A 16,616-nucleotide genomic window follows, 5' to 3' on the forward strand; every position below is an offset into this window, starting at 1 on the left:
TTGGCACTTGTAACACTGCTGTGCGGTTTCTGTTTTGTTAGCTGTATGTCCAAGTTTTACTGATAAGCCAAGTAAAATAGATTTCTTTACGTCCAGAAATGGGAGGAAATTAAATTTATTTTAAATACAAATTCAATAAAAAGATTTGTCTATCAATAGTTCAACCAATGTCTATGTGTTCTCTTTTAAAAGTACATATTGCTTTCAAGATCACATTACTTTAATAGCCTGAGATTAAAACCCAGGATTGTTAACAGAGTACAGAAGAGTTTTGCCACTTTAACTGGAATTGCTATTTCATTAATTTCACTGACATTCTGAGTAAGCTCTCACACAGACTATTTGACAATAGAAAGATGCAATTGCCAATTAAGTCACTGACTTCTTTTAAACACTGAAGCAAAATACAGCAACAATGATTAAATGAGCTTTAAGCACTGACATTCTAATAATTGTTCCTAACGCATGTCCAAAAGTCTATTAAAAACCACTTAATGTTTCTTCGATAACTTCCCTCTTTGTACAGCCAGAGCCTCTTCCAGTTTCATATTAATATTCTGAAAGTGTCTTTCTGCTCCTAGAATTCTCCGTGACTCCACCAGAAGAGCAGGTAGGCTGGAAGTTCCATACTGTTGTTGAGGAAATAAAATTACAAGGCAACAATTTTAACTCTTGGAAAAAATACCTATCTGTATTTATTTTTCCTCTATCTGAAATGATGCAACGTGATTTGTAGAAGTGAAGAAGAGCCAACATTAGAGTCTTCTGAAATGATAGGATTTCCTTACAAGTGGCAGGCGAGTAGCATTGTCAACAGAAAATGCCACACCAGGTCATGAGCCACGGTAAAAGGGGAAGGAGTTCTAAGACTACATGAGGAGTTAATCTGGTCATGAAATACAGTGCTGTTCTCAGCATGAAATACTTTACAGAACAGACATGCAAGTACCAGAGCTTTCCATACCTTTGAACAATAGCAACAAAAGAAATTGATTACTTGCTTCTCACTGCTAATCTTTCTTTGATTTCTATAAAAAAATTTTAGACCTGAGGACACCCGTTACACTTCTGTGTCCTTCAAATTCCTCGACATAGCCAGCAAGGTAGCAGAATCCTCTCTGAAATACTTTGGTTTCTGAGACCAAAAAAATGAGTGAGATACTGCAGTACAGTTACAGCGATGATTCTCAAGTTGCTTCCACAAAGACAATTAACAAAATACTGCTATTCAATGTAAGTTAAACATTAACAGAAATGCCCATCAGTCTAGGGAAAAAGAAAAAGGGGAGGGGCTGATCCAGAACAGTTCAGGAACACACGCAAAATATGTACTTACTACCACTTTTTCTTTTGGGTTTTCTTCTCTATAATCCAAACAGTCTTGCTGTAGCTCCTTTAAATCAGTAAGTAATTCAGTTGCCTGTCTCAAGGAAGATTTCCTTTCCTGCATCTCAGCATATTCCCTTCGTAGTTTTATCAGTTGTGGTTCAGCTCTGAAAAAAGATCAAGGCTTTGATGACTATATCTGCATATTTATTTCATGAGTAACTATGAACATATTTCCTCTGAAGAAGCCTTAAGGGAAAGGTTGGTCAGAAATACAAAGCACAGGTTAGTGTAACATACTGTTTAATTAGAATAACCAGCATATTACTTAAACAGGAGCACAGGTCCAAATCCACAAAAAGAACCCCAAAACTTTTTTCCACATCTCACTTTTGAGTCTGACAAAATAGCCACTCTCTCTTAAGCACTTAAAGTTTTTCAAGTGAAGTTTCTTAAGTACCCAGTGTTCTGCTTCTGCAGACACCTGCTTGCAGGCTGAGGTGTTCAGTGCTTAATGCTGAAGCATGCTCAGGATCTACAAATTCGATACGCCTCTGCCTAAGTAAACTGGAGGGCTCAATATGTTAAATTAGCACTCCAAAAACTGAACACCAACAGCCATTTTCATTTAACAGTGTTGCAGCAAAAAGCTTTCTTAAGACGATCAAAGGATTACAACACAACAAGTAAAAAATGCGAAGATGGCTTTCAATCTGCGAGGGGGTTCAAACCCATATTGAGGGATGCCTTCAGTCAGTTCTCCGAGTGAAGTCTGGACACAGTACCGCAAAGGTGACAAGACTCTCGTGGCCACAGAGAGAGGGCTTTTAATCTGCCTTTATGGATCCAAGCCCATGGTTCCCTACAGAGTTAAGGTATAGCATGTATGTTATATGCAGCTCCAGTATAAAGCTTGTCACTAGTAGCCAACTGGATTTGTGGAAGTCTAATGGTTCTTCCAAAGAACATAATTTCTGTGTTTTGTATCTAAGTGATACTTAAGATTAAAGCCAAGTTAGAGAAGGGGAATTGTGTGGCCACAGGAGATGGAAGCAAACCATGTACTCAGAGGCATCCCTGCCAAATTGCAGAGGTGAAGTACTCAAAACCAAAAAAGCCCTCTGTATTACCTTTGTATATTTACGATTCATTGCCTTTGCTATTCCAATCATAATGTTAGTGTTAGTGTTTTTCTTATGAACATGTGGTCTGAAATACCATCCCAGTAACTAGTTAGCTAAGAGAACTTGCAAGAATGACTATTGGGCAACTGAAATACGGAGAGATTATCCTGAGCTTCTGTAAAAACAGAAAGCAATACGGAACAGAGGTAGTTTCATCAAAACAAAATGAAAGAACAAAAAAGTTACTTTCACTTCTGAATTACAAAATACCAGACTCCTTAAAGTTCTTCAGGCTATTATTGTGCATCATTAGAAACATACCCAATTAGCTCTTCTCTGAGTTGCAACAGTCGCTGCCTTTTCTTTCTGATGTCTGTTATTACCTGAAACAAAGAGTGAGGAAAGTCTTTGAAATGGTTTCTGTAACTTCAAAGGCAAACAACTCAAATTTCATTAGCTTTTTTAATTTGAGGTCTTATGCTTCTGATTCTGGATGTGGAAAATTCAAAGATACCAGACCTTATCAACTGCCACATTTGTATTTTAAACACTCTGAAGCTCTTCAAAATGTCAGACTCTCATCTCCATCCAAAATTTCTCTTAAGGAACGCTGGATTTACAACCATACAAAAGGAGTTTGTGACATTTTGAACTCAAACATGACCAACCCTACCAGGTTTTTGTTTGTTTCTGTTTTAAAAATAAAGACTAATACGAATGTATGTTCAGTATGATTGACATAACTAAGGAACTAAGCATAATTAAGCTTGCTTTAATACAACATCCAATTTAAAAAAAAAAAACCACAAACAAAAAACCCTACTCATAAATTTAAATTCAGCAACTACAAATCTGATTTTAAACAAATGTATAAGAGGCAAAATAAGGATAACTCTGAGTGGCTGTGAATGCTAGATGTGTATTAAAATTTTCATTTTACATGCAGAGTAGCTTGCCATATCACCTCAAATTAACAAGACTTTAGGACATTAATTGCTACCTCCCAGAATAAGCTCTCCATTTACTTTACTTGTTAAAAGCTATTTAGTCATCAAAAACTCTGCGAAAGAGGTTAATCTGGGCAGAAAGCCTCTGGCAGACAATGCCTAACCTGCTCTTAAATATCTCTGCCATAGGGCATTCAACTCTCTCCTGATGAAACCACTGCAATGTTTTCCTGCTCTTACACTAGTTCCTCCTCCTGTCGACACTCCCCTGTTGCACTTTCAGTCAATTACTACTCTCTCTGAACAAGCAGAGGGACTGCCCTCCCCTGAACAAAAATTTTGCATATATTTAGGGAATGCAGCTCCCTTAGACTTCTCTCCTTTAAACTAAGCAATCCAATTCTATTGTCACAGGTCACCATCTTTGCTGCTCTCCTACATTTTATATTCATCTATGTTTCTTGAAGGTTAGCCCTCTATTTAATTGCCTCTCCAGAGGCCTCACCAGTGCTCATTACAAAAAGAGTAATTCACGTGCATAGATACCTACACATCCTAATGTGCATTCCTTCTTTTTGCACCAGTATAGCAGTACACGTATGAGTTTGCAATCCATCATATTTACTCAGACCTCTTCCAAAAAAACTCTGGTGGTTCCCTATCCTCTACTTGTGCAGTTGATTCTGTAGTACAGTACGCTTTTTTGTGAATGATTTTATTTCTTCTAGGCAACTTCTTGAAATTTCAATGCCCGCTTCTGTATGCTGTACAATCTAGTGATATATATGTGTATTTACCTTAGCATTTTTTCTCTTCATATTCTTTAACTCCTGGACTTCCACTATCTACAGAGGAAAAGAAGAATTACAGATTGACTATGGATCTTGATTTCACCTCTATCCTCCTAAAAACACGATTGCAAGAATTACTTCGGAATAACATAAAAAGCTATTTAAAAAAACCCACTGGTTCACAGGAAGACTACAAGCCTATCAGTTGTGTATCAATCCTTTCCTCTCTCCTCATGCCAGAGGAAGATTGTTGCACAAAATTAGTCATCTTGCACCCGTTTGTGCAAGTAATACTCCTTGTACCAATTAGTGTAATACCACCTACCTTAGTTTTTCCTATAACTGTATATAAAATATACAAATCTAGTCATTTTAAAACTCGCCCATTCTAATGAATCACTTAGAACTATAGTTTTAGTACTTATCCATTGTACTTATCACAACTCCTACGAGGTTCTGAGTTTCTTTTACTCATTGTAATTAGTGAGAAGAAATCACAGTCTTCCAAGCTAAGAAGCTTTTTACAGTTAGGTTCAAACTATTAATTAAAAAAGGATTATTTTCGCTGAACTATGTTAGAGGTCATAGTCAGGCCTCTACACAAGAGTCACTGAGATGCAGTATAAAGATTAAATAAACAACCTTTTAAAACTCTAGTCCATGAGCTTTTAAAACAGTGTTTGACGTGTTTGCTCATTCAAATTTTGCAGCTCTCCAGTTTTACTACATAATGCTTCAGATATAACAAATATTAATGTTTCCCTATTGTCAAAAGCTGATGATTTTGCAAGGTACTTGCATGACAGCAGTGTTGTGTCTAAAGACAACTCTCATGAAAGCCAGCACAGAGGCTGCACACAACAGTTTTCCTATTATTCATCCTCACAAGATTAGAAAATTTAAAGTATCATAAAATAAATATAAATATAAAACCATAGGCATTTTGACTACAATGTAATATACAGCTCTATAATCACTACCACAAAATTGATTTTATTTATGGTATACTTACAAGATCAGTGATTTGGTCCTTGAAAGCAGAACAGAAGCCATTGACAGCTTTTCTGCAAACATTTGATTCTATGCTTTGTCTAGGGAAGTCAGAGGGACAAAACACAACCCATTTGGTTTAGTAAAGGAGAAATTTCATCCAAAAACATTCCTTTCAGTAATGAATAAAACCCAACATTAAGCAGCTAGTAGCACAGGCAACTGCGGATCTTTCATGCACTAGCACTAGCTTAATTTCTACACTGAAAAACATCAGCTGAGATTTGTTGTTCTTATGTTTGGAAAAATATCAGATTCTTGGAGACCACCTCAAGGTCACATACAAAAAATATTTGTATCACAGAAACGTAATAATCATTAAAATAACATCAGAATGTAACCATGCAATACTGCATTCCCTAAAGAACAGCCTGTTAGCAAAAACACAGGTAATTTATTTTTAAAACTCTGAGTATTCAGCCATAGGAAAGCAGAATATTTACCTGTAATTTGCTGCTATCTTCTCAAATTCAGCCAGAACAACATCCAGTTCTGTAATATCTCTGGGAGATCTCTTCAGCTCTTTGGGACACCAAACCTGTACAGAACATGGGCTATCCACTGAAATAACAGAATAAAGACAAGCATTTTGCAATTCGGGTACATGTTCTAAAATAATAGAAAAGTTATTGTGTCCACCATTAAAATAACCATCTGTCCTGGTTTCAGCTGGGATAGAGTTAATTTTCTTCCTAGTAGAGCAGGCATAGTGCTGTGTTTTGGATTTAGTATGAGAATAATGCTGATAGCAATAACTAAAACATCAGTGTGTTAAGTAGTGCTTACACTAGTCAAGGACTTTTCAGCTTCCCATGCTCTGCCAGGTGCACAAGAAACTGGGAGGCAGCACAGCCAGGATAGTTGATCCAAACTGACCAAAGGGCTATTCCATACCATATGGCATCATGCTCAGTATATAAACTGGGGGGAGTTGGCTGGGGGGCAGCGATCGCTGCTCAGGAACTGGCTGGCTATCGGTCAGCGGGTGGTGAGCAATTGCATTGTGCATCACTTGCTTTGTATATTATTATTACTATTATTATTATATTGTTCTTCTTATTATTACTATTTTACTTTATTTCAATTATTAAACTGTTCTTATCTCAACCCAGGAGTGTTTCTCACTCTTACTCTTCTGATTCTTTCCCCCATCCCATCGGGGTAGGGGGAGTGAGCGAGCGGCTGCGTGGTGCTTAGTTACTGGCTGGGGTTAAACCACGACACCACCTAAAAGTTATGAACATTTTAATATGAAACTTGAGAAGGGGGAAATATTAATTATTTCATCTGTCTTTGGCTGAGCAACTATGATAGACTTACCTGGGAACACTTCAGAATTTGGATGAACACTTATATACAATTTATTCTTCATCAGTTCAAACAAGTCCAGGAGCATGTTATTACACTAACTGATAAACTATGCAGTGTACTGTAGATATAGCCATTTGTGCTGTAAAAACTATTAGCCTGAGTCTGGGCAACCTGCATTACTCAAAGAATCATGAGTTGTTATGTCATATTTGTATACATTTTGTATTAATACCATATATGCTTCAAAAAAAGTGATATACAAACATGTTTCTTTAAACTTTGCAATAGTATTACTAGCTAATTCCACAAAACCTTAAACTGTGTTTCTTCACACACTCCCAAATGTAAATCTAGTACTTGAACATGATGGGGTACACTTCAGAGGAAGCAAGCTGACGCTTGAGAAACAGTTTCTCTATACCAAAAAATGCCACTGTCTTGAAGCTCCCTATCTCAAAGGTCTTTATTCTAACAGCTGTGCCTACACGGTAAGTCAGGGTCACTCCAACCTCTGCCCCACAGCCTGGCGCTCCAGGTTTCCAGACCAAGGGACACACCTAAGTGTCTTACAGCTCCATACCCGTGGACCCAGGCTTCCCTCCAAAGGGAACCAGGCTGCGTACCAGGGATAATGCACACCCATGCTTTACCCTCCAGGGGAGTAATAGGCAAGTCCAGGGATGCAAACCACGGGGATCAGAGCCATGTGGCACACCAGCTCCCTCATTTAACCATTGCTAATGACTGCCTAGACCAAAATTGAAACTAAAATCTCCCATTTCTACAAGTAGGACGCTGCTACATATCAGAAATGAAAACCGTTGAGTTATGGAAAAGCACTCATCTTGAATGAGGAAAAGCCATACGGGAGTTTTGAAAAGTCTAATTTACCAGCAGGATCTGATGTGTTCTTCTCTGAAGGTCGCTGCTGCTTCTTTGCCTGGAATTGAGCAGTATTCAGAGCCTTCTGTGATATAAAAAGCAGATTAACTTAAAAAAACCCCCTAGGTTTACTCATTTAAAATTCTGAGAGATAGCAACACACGGAAGTAATTCAGCTTTTCATGACTGAAACGTCAGTAATGTTTACTTAGGGCTATTTCACCAGAATCACAGCACAAGTGATCACACTGTTGAGGGACAGCAGCTGCCTGACCACACTGACAGACTGACATGTCAGCCACTGGCCGTGCAGCAGGAGGAACCTTTTTAAGGAGCACAGGGCCCCTCAGTTCAGCACAGTCATCGCCCAGTATTAACAATTCTCTCATCAACAGTGCCTCCTTACCTTCCTTTTCACCCACATTCTGTCCCAATTCTTTCTCTACTTAAGACTACTTTGTGACACCAACACAAAGTAGTAATTCTGAGAGAATGCTGCATACACGCAGTTTACTGATGAAAGACTACCACTCTGTACTGAATTTTACAAAAGGATTTTCAAGAATTCTAATGAATTTCAATATGTAATAACCTTTTACGCAAACTACTGCATAGCTTCTTTTATCACAGGCCTACTTTCTCAAGTCTGCAGATAGTTAACTCTTCCACTGTACACCTGGATGCTAAGTGGGCCAAAAGCATTTTACACTAATTGCAGTCTGAGAAAACACTCATTCAAAACCAAGTGGTTTTTGTCAAATTCTAATATATATTAAAAATTAATTTTATCAATGAAAAATTCAATTCTCTCATAAATATATTCTTACTTCAATACTTAACAAGTACAAGGGATTTATATTCCATCTAGTATGCCATTCTTTAAGAACATACATTCCAGATATAAAGAAAATACTTGAAAGAAGAACATATTCCCAAATGAGCAAGAGAACAGGCTACAGGACGCAGGAACACCTGGCTATTATGTTACCCACTGACATTATGACTGTAGCTTTAAACGTTTCACTTGGGTATCTCACAGGAATACTTTGAGGATTAATTATTTGGGACACAATTAAGTATTAAGGAAGTACTAAGAAACAAATGAAAGGTCTTGCTCTCCCCTCCTCTCTAATGCAAGCGTGGCATGAAGTGAATTAAAATGAAATTGACTGATAAACTCATGAAACTTTCTCTGTACCATGTTCTCCTTAAGGGGTTCATCTTCAGGATGAGCCGTGCTGAATTTCTGAACACCACCAGACGTTTTCGAACGATGCGGTATTTTACTAGGAAAATAAAAATACCCACATGTAAACCCACTACACACTGAGAAAGAATGATCTTCACCCATATAAACAACAAAATCTTAGGCTTTGGGGAACATTTTGTATTGCTGTATCATTCAGTTTGTCTCTCCTAAATCAACTACATAAAGTTGCAAATGGTGTATAAAGGGAACAGAATCCTTATCCCTCAACAGCAACCCTTGCGACAATTAGAAATCCATTACTAACTGACCACTGGGATAGCCATGTTGTTTTGAGGAGAAACTTCGAAACAGAAACAAGATTATTATTGAGGATATTTTAGCAGGAAAGGAGAAGGCTTTTTTGGTGGCGGGGCAGGGTTACAACTCAAAAACCAACGAAAAAATACACACTGTCATATAAGCTCTATTATTGTCTTGCTATTTCATTCAAATAAGAACGATTTCGGATTTAAACCAAATTTGATTTAACAAATGAGAAATGTACTAAAACATGTATTAAAGGATTTTTTAAAATGAATTTTCTTTGTTACATATAGTTTAACTGGCTTTTACCTGTTTTCCATTTTTTTACTTTTTAACTTTAAAGACACCAGCATTTAGAGGACTAATTAATATCTCACAGAGCTATTTTAAGATCTTTCAACTTAAAAGAAAAAATACAGTAAGCACTTAAATCAATGTACTGCTTGCAAAAGGCAAACACTAATTTATTCTCCCATTTCTTTTCTACATTCCCCAATCTTCCTTATCCTTTTGCTTTCTCATCTGAGAAATTTTAAGTTAAAGCATCTGTTTAATAAGCAACTAGGGAAACCTGACAAACAGAACATTTTCCCCATTGAATCTAAAAATCTAAGGATTAAATTAAATGCTGGCAATTATTTTTTTCACCAGACCTTCTTGCTGTATTTTTCCTTTGTGGAGCTGAAACATGACCAAGTGACTCGTTTTGTGAATGTTCCTCTCCGTAAGCATCCACAGCAGTACTGTGCAACGGGTGATCTATAAAGAACAGAAAATAAGCCATATGAAAATTGTTCCCTTCTGTTCAGGCAAAGAGTACGGACATGCTAGCACTGCCTGCCATTCAGCATTTAGTTAGAATTTTTGTGGTTTGCTCACTAATACAAAGGAATTCTTGTTCAAAGTATTATTTGAGGCTTAGGAAAAATACATATAAAAGCTTCATAGTTTCTATACTCATCCACCTGCTATGTTTCATGTACATTCCCATAATTTTCTTAGAGTAATAAATATTACAACTGAGAAACAGCTCTTAGTGTTTTCTCTACGACTTCTAATTACACAGTTTTTCAAAGATTTTTCTTACCGACATGTAAGAGCTATATGTATTTAATAACAGAGAACTTCACACAGGGGCACATATTCCATCTAAATTGATTCTCTTCCAGTGTACTGAGGCCTCACTGCACAAGTCCCATACGGAGCATGAAAGTGGGTTTTAATGCTTCACCAAAAATAGTATGTTTTTATGATGTTACTTTTTAAGCAGAACAACATCCCTGTGACCGTCTAAGTTTGCTGCCATGCATACTCTTACAATAGCAAAAAAATTCACTTCATGATTTATGTAATGTAGTAGAGAGTAACTTAAGATATTGAACTTTCCTTCTAAAATGTAAACTCTTACACAATTGTAATGTTATATTGCATTAAATTCTACCATTTAGACTATAAAGCTTGAATAGCCAGTATTTTTCTATCAGCTTTTACTCGCACATACTACAGCATTATTCTTGTTACTTCCTAAATGACAGAAAATAACAACCACCCTCAAAAAAAAGCCTCTGTCTCTCCTGTGCATAATTTTCTCTGGAAAAAAAACCACTACCTTTTCCTAAGTAAGAATTGAAATATTTTGCCCATATGGTTTGTTCACGTAAATCATACATTAAATGACATAGAAGTTAATACTAACCAAATGAATCATCAAGCTCCTCAAGTTGATTTGCTTCCGCTACCTTCAATATCCTTGAGACATCTGGTTCCTCAAGTGGAAGCAATTTCCAGCGAGGATGGGAGTTGCCTTTGTGTTCCTGGATAGGCATGAAATCAACAGCTAGTTCATCCAGCTTTTTCAGTGTAAAACAGATTAAATATTACAATGAATTTCAAGAACACTTGACTAGAAATACATTTAATCCGGACCATATTGACTACTGAGCTAGGATATAAAGTATTTGAAGCATGTATTTTTTCCTCAGACTATCTTTTTTTTCTCCTAAGGGAAGTGATGGTATAAAACTGATAGATTCTGCTATTTGTACCGTTGCATCAGCTTTGTCTTATTTTATAAAACTAAGCGTATAAGCTTTGAAATTTTGTAACAGTCTAATATCTGGTTTTTATCATCTATGGCCTTTTTAGTTTTAGGTATTAAAATACTTCTTCTTTCATCTCTGTATTACATGAATGTCCATCCTTGTCAAATTTAGTGATTCACACTTTAAAAAAATCAAAAGCTATGTGTAACTTATTGTAAAAGGTAGAATTTGTAAGTCAAGTATCACATAGACACTTCTGTATAGCAGAAGGGTAGGGGAGAATGGCACTAGTCTATGAAATATTTATAAACGCATCATTCACACCTTAAGCGTGGGAGTAAATTTCCTCACTCATTTGTGTGTATGTGCATGGAAAGGGAATTACAAGAAGAAAACATCAACTTCCCGAGCTTTTAATTTTACTAGCACTTCGCAGCACCTCACAGGTTTTGCTACAGTACCGAATAGAGACACATCAACTGTCTTCTCTTTAAGCTGTTCTCTTTAATTTTACAAGACCATTTTCAAATTTTTGCCTGTTTGAAAGTCAATAGCCCATTTTGCCTGATGCTGTACTACTCCTAAAGAAAAGAAGAATAGGAAAAGGAAAAAACCCACGCACCCCAAACCTGCACCAGCAGGGACTGCACCGCACAGTTCCCAAGAAAGCCCCGCGTTTACACCTGCGCATCCACCTCCGGAGCCAAGGCCACAAAAGCACGGTAAAACAACAAAACACTTGCTGTTTTAATTCTGCTCAAAATAGCAAAACTTACCTGTAATTTATCTCCGGAATGATTTCTCTTCGTTTTCTTCTTTGAGGACATTTCGCTATTCAGCGTGTTGTACTGCTAAATACACAGCCTGAGGATAAAGTTACCAAAAAATCATTCCTGATACAAATCTGCTTCCTCTGTCTCAATACCTGGAAGAAAATGGGAAACCTTCGTTAATTCAACGCATTACGCGTAACTCGCTTTAAAAGTAGTAACACTCACTTTATTAGCGCAGCCCAACAGCTGGCGTAGCACAGCTAAGTTAGTAACAAGACATACGTATCAAAAAGATAAAGGCAGACAAGACGTCAGGCTATTTACACCTCTACTTTTGCTTCACGGCTGCTGTTTCTCTCACGCAGGAGACCCCAGGCCCCCGCCTCCCCGAGCGCCAGGGGCCCAAGGGCGGCCCGGGCCCGGGCCCGGCGGGCAGGCCCCGCCGCCTCGGGAGGAGAAGGGGCGGGCGGCGGCCCCGCCGCTCCCCCGGCCCCGCCTCACGCCGCCCGGCGCGGGGTCCCGGCCGTCACCGGCGCCCCTCGGCCCAGCCCGGCCCGGCCCCCTCCGGTGACCCACCCGCCGGCAGCGGCGCCGCCTTCCCGCCGCCGTTCAAACCGGCCGCGCCGCTGGGCGGGAAGGGGAGGCGCGGCGAGCCGCCGCAGCGCCGGAAGGGGAAGGCCCGGGCCCGGGCCCAGGCACAGGCCCCGGCCCCCCGCGGTGTCGGGGCCTCGGGAGCCGCGGGGCCGGGCCGAGGCCTGGGTGGGAAGGCAGGGGAGAAAAGCGGCGGCGCAGGAAGCAGCGCCAGAAGAGGGGGCGATCGCTTGCGGGAGCGGGGTGCCTTGCCCCCACACCCCCCCCACACCTCCCGCGCTCCCGGAGCGTTTCAAAATGGAGCGCCACAGGACTCGCGCCCCAGCAGCTGCCTTTTTGTTTATTGTTTATTTTAAAGAGACGAATGAGGAGAAAAACTATTTCCTCATTCCAGGTACCAAGATTTTTTTTTTCCCCAGTACCCAAGCATCGCTAAGTTGTGTGCTGACCAGCAGCTCATTCTGGATTCAGTGTTTCATGAGAATTCACCTGACTCTTGCTCTGCTGACCATTTTTCCCCACAAACTACGCTGCACGACCAAGAGAAAAAAAAAAAAAATCCCCCAGGTTTTCTTCCCTCCCTGACACCTACCACAATTGATGGTGTGTATGGGTGGCATTACAGAAACGGGCCACAACAGTGCTCACCTCAAATTTCCTACTGCTCTTAAAACAAAAAAAACCAGGACCATTTCTATAAAAATAACCTGACATCTAGGGTCAAAACCTTGCAGCAGTTAAGAAATCAATTCAAAACATATAAAAATATTACTTGTTATAATAGCACACCAGAAAAAGCAGGGTTCCAATTGAAAACTTGTAATTCCAGATCTCTGGCATTTAGTTACTCAGCAATTTAATTGTTAATACGAGGTTTAGCAAATTGTCGACAAAAGTCTATGCCACACCTCTTCATCCACAGGTAAGGGTGTTCTTCCAGTGATCCGCTGCTGTCCCTGTGCCCTTCCCTGCCCCTTTTTCCAACCAAATAAGCTAAAACACAGTGAAATATCACTTTAGGATTAACAGGTGGAGCGGTCTCTTTATACTTCTAGTGTACAGGCTATAGCACCCAGCCTCATTTAGCAGTCCGTGAGCCAGAGGTAACAAGCAGTAGTACAGACTACATACAACACAGCTTTGTTTATGTAGTGGTAAATGGCTCTTGAAGAAAGCTTTCTTTGATGGGATGTGTTAAGAACATAAACTTTAGATCCAGCTCTCAGCCATCTCTTAGCCATCTCCATTAGGACAGGCACAGTGACATTTCGCTGTCTCTCCAAGCGACATACTCATCCATATACAAATACACGTGTAAGTGACAAGTTTGGTTTAGACTTCCTTCAGTAGGGAGGGGATGTATAAAGGAACATAAAAAATTACTCAAAAGGAAAAAGGCTACCATGACTAGGAACGTAAGTCTGCTTATTATTTCACAGTAACATCAATACAGCTCTAAACATTATCTTGGTGGTGATGCTTCATCTACCATGGTCTGATAACTCTGCCCACGAAATCTTTCAAACCATACCACTGATCAAAGCCAGATGCATGGTATAAGGGGGGAAGGGGGGGAATGATGACAACACAGGAAGGACAGCCACCACCACCCAAAAGCAGCACAAGAGTTTAAGAAAACTCCAGATTTCACTCAAAAGTTGTTTATGATAATTAGGTAGTGTTTTTACCATCGTCAGAAACCATACTGAAGACAAAAATAAAGATTTTGTTGTTGAAGAACACCGATGAATCAAGTTACATACAACAGCATCCCCTTCTTACAGATATTGGCCAAAAACTCACACATAAATATCAAACCAAAGCAGACAGTTACCTTCCAAAAGTAAGTGTCAACCAGTATCTATCTTCTATTTAGTATGTTTGTAGCAGTGGAGTTTTACAGCTTGTCAGAGTTACCAAATTACACCTTGGCTTGTTAGTCAGCAGCATCTTTCCTTGATAAACAAACACTTCACTGAGTTGAAATGCAGAAATATTTATTTTGGTTTCCTTCATTGGTTTTGAAAATTGTTTTGGTTTTATAAAACATAGAAATAGCCAACACTAAGCAAACATTTGAATTCCAATGTAACAAACTACTGCTCTAACAGTTGACTTGGGTTTGTGTACCTTAATTGCACACACATATGAAATTATGCTACAGAGTAGTGCATTACAATCACACACAAATCTTAGTGCAAACCTTGTTGTGCTTGTATTTTACATATATCCATGTTTTCAAAAAACAGCAATGAATGCCAATGCAAAACCAACTCTTGTTAAGGATAGCAAAAGACTTATGCTGTAATAAGGCTTATCTCTGCTGATTTCTCAAACAAAACATAACTAGTTATTTTGTAATTTATCTGGGAATTAGGTTTTTATCCCTGAACAAATACCTATCCTGTGCCAACACACAGTTCTGCTGGCATATTTAAATACTTCCAATTGCTGCAAAGCATCAGGCAAAAACGTTCTACCTGACCTATTTTGCTATTCAGTGAAGAATACTCAGTGGCTCATACAGAAAAGCACAGAAAACTGGGAAGTTATGTCAGAAGCTCTTCCACTTATAGAGGACCTGGCACATTTTAAAAAATGCATTTTAAATACATGTTCATTACAGGAAAACAAGTGGCTAGTACAGGTGCAATGTTTACCTGACTGTTAGCATAGCCCAGCCTCCTGAATGGTTTTGGTTTTAGGTCTCTAGTGTTCTTGCCAGAGTTAGGATCTGTTCATCGACAGGGCTGGCATTACTCCGGATTTGTGTTAATGTAGCCAAGGCTACACTTGCTGAATTAACTCTATCCACACTTTCAGTGCAGAACCACCATATGCAGACTTCCTCTGAGGAACTTGTATTCATCAGTCTTTGAGTGGAGTTCTGACTTCTACCTTATAAAAGTACATCTCAGAACTGGCTGCAGGTATAGAAGGGGAAAAAAACATGCTCAGATGCCTCACCCCAGTTAATACTAGGACTAATGCAAGATGTGATACCAGCTATACAACTGTAGAGGGTTTTTTTGGTGGTTGGGGGTTTGGGTTTTTTGGGGGGGCAGATTAAAGTAATCCTTCTGAGGATGAAGATACTTAGAGGCATTTTCAAACCTGCCAAATCCTTTGTGGAATTGACAACTGCAAAATACACTGCAGACAGCAAACATGCTGGCAATAAGAAAACCTTAGCTCCTTGGTGAAGTAGAGTCCCATTTTTGGCCAAGGAAGTCTTAAATAACTTACATATAGTTACCATTTATAGTTAAGGCTCTTTTTGGAAATTGTAGGTCACCATAAAAACAGTATGCAACACAACTTGACAGTAAGGCAGTGTTCCATTTCTTCAATGTTCCTATGGCAAGTACCCATTTTTGTACAAGTTAATGATTGCACAGTTTCCTTCCTTATGTTTGCTGTAGTCAAATTACAGATATGAAGGCCGACAGTAGACATCAGACATGTGCCACTTTCTTCATTCCATTCTCAGTTACATTTTGGCATTAGCATAAAGTTCCTCTATCTGTGACTGGAAATATTTTCGCAGTTCTGGTCTCTTTGCCTTCAGTGTTGGTGTCAGCAGGCCGTTTTCAATAGAAAACATTTCAGTGTGCATGACAATGTCTTTGACCTAGAAAACAAACAATTACTAGCTAAGCTGCATTCCTTGGAATAAACAAGGCTATTAAAAAAGATTGCCGAGACATCATAAAGCAGCCCATCACTTTAAAGATCTTCCAGATGCAATTTAAAACTAGTTTCTGCAGAGTCATATTATATTGGTATTGTGAAGTTTAAAGAATTAGGTGTTCAGTTCTCATTAGTGTCTTACCTGTTCAAATGACTTTAAACCAGATTCTTTCCCAATCCTCACCATGTCTTCCAGAATGTGTTTTTTGAGGTCCTGTGGATACAGGAATACATTGTATAGCTGGAAACAGTTGATGCAGAACAACTAACTGTTGAGTTACTTATGACTCACCTTGTTTTTGCATAGCTCTTCATATGAGCCTTCAAATCCTTTTTTCTTGGCCCAGTTGCGCAAAGTCTCAGGATCAGGTACCACAATAGCTACTAGGAAGGACTAAAAAGGAATTTTTGTCAAGCTTTTTTTTTTTTCCCCCCTTTTTAAAGTCACCACTTTAGTTTCTACATATTTCTTACTAGTCAGCGTTAAGTTTTGGACAGCAGTTCTGATCCTGCTGTAAAGTCAGCAGCTTTCTGCTACTTGAACACAGGAGTGCAGTTCAGAAGCTTGCACTTAAG

At 39.0% G+C, this 16,616-nt stretch overlaps 2 protein-coding genes across 3 annotated transcripts in view; both read right to left on the bottom strand.

Moving 5' to 3' along the window:
* Positions 1-159: 159 nt before the first annotated feature.
* On the bottom strand, positions 160-12,052 carry CENPU (centromere protein U). The gene is made up of 12 exons (XM_075709396.1): positions 12,042-12,052; positions 11,763-11,911; positions 10,641-10,758; positions 9,598-9,703; positions 8,630-8,717; positions 7,441-7,516; positions 5,682-5,799; positions 5,201-5,279; positions 4,195-4,242; positions 2,772-2,833; positions 1,337-1,493; positions 160-629 (listed from the first exon to the last, which is right to left on the bottom strand). Exons 2-12 carry the CDS (start codon positions 11,811-11,813, stop codon positions 492-494), a joined length of 1,041 nt encoding a protein of 346 aa, XP_075565511.1. The 5' UTR covers positions 11,814-11,911; positions 12,042-12,052; the 3' UTR covers positions 160-491.
* A 3,486-nt stretch (positions 12,053-15,538) lies between these two features.
* Positions 15,539-16,616, bottom strand: part of ACSL1 (acyl-CoA synthetase long chain family member 1) — a 32,706-nt gene continuing 31,628 nt past the window's right edge. For both annotated transcript variants that reach the window (XM_009488840.2, XM_009488838.2), the window contains 3 exons: positions 16,333-16,434; positions 16,183-16,254; positions 15,539-15,981 (listed from right to left, as the gene is read on the bottom strand). In XM_009488840.2, the coding sequence (XP_009487115.1) occupies positions 15,841-15,981; positions 16,183-16,254; positions 16,333-16,434 (315 nt within the window). In that variant the 3' untranslated portion in view covers positions 15,539-15,840. The remainder of the gene's footprint in view (positions 15,982-16,182; positions 16,255-16,332; positions 16,435-16,616) is intronic.

Source organism: Pelecanus crispus, chromosome 4, assembly GCF_030463565.1.
Source record: "Pelecanus crispus isolate bPelCri1 chromosome 4, bPelCri1.pri, whole genome shotgun sequence".
Lineage (NCBI taxonomy): Eukaryota > Metazoa > Chordata > Aves > Pelecaniformes > Pelecanidae > Pelecanus > Pelecanus crispus.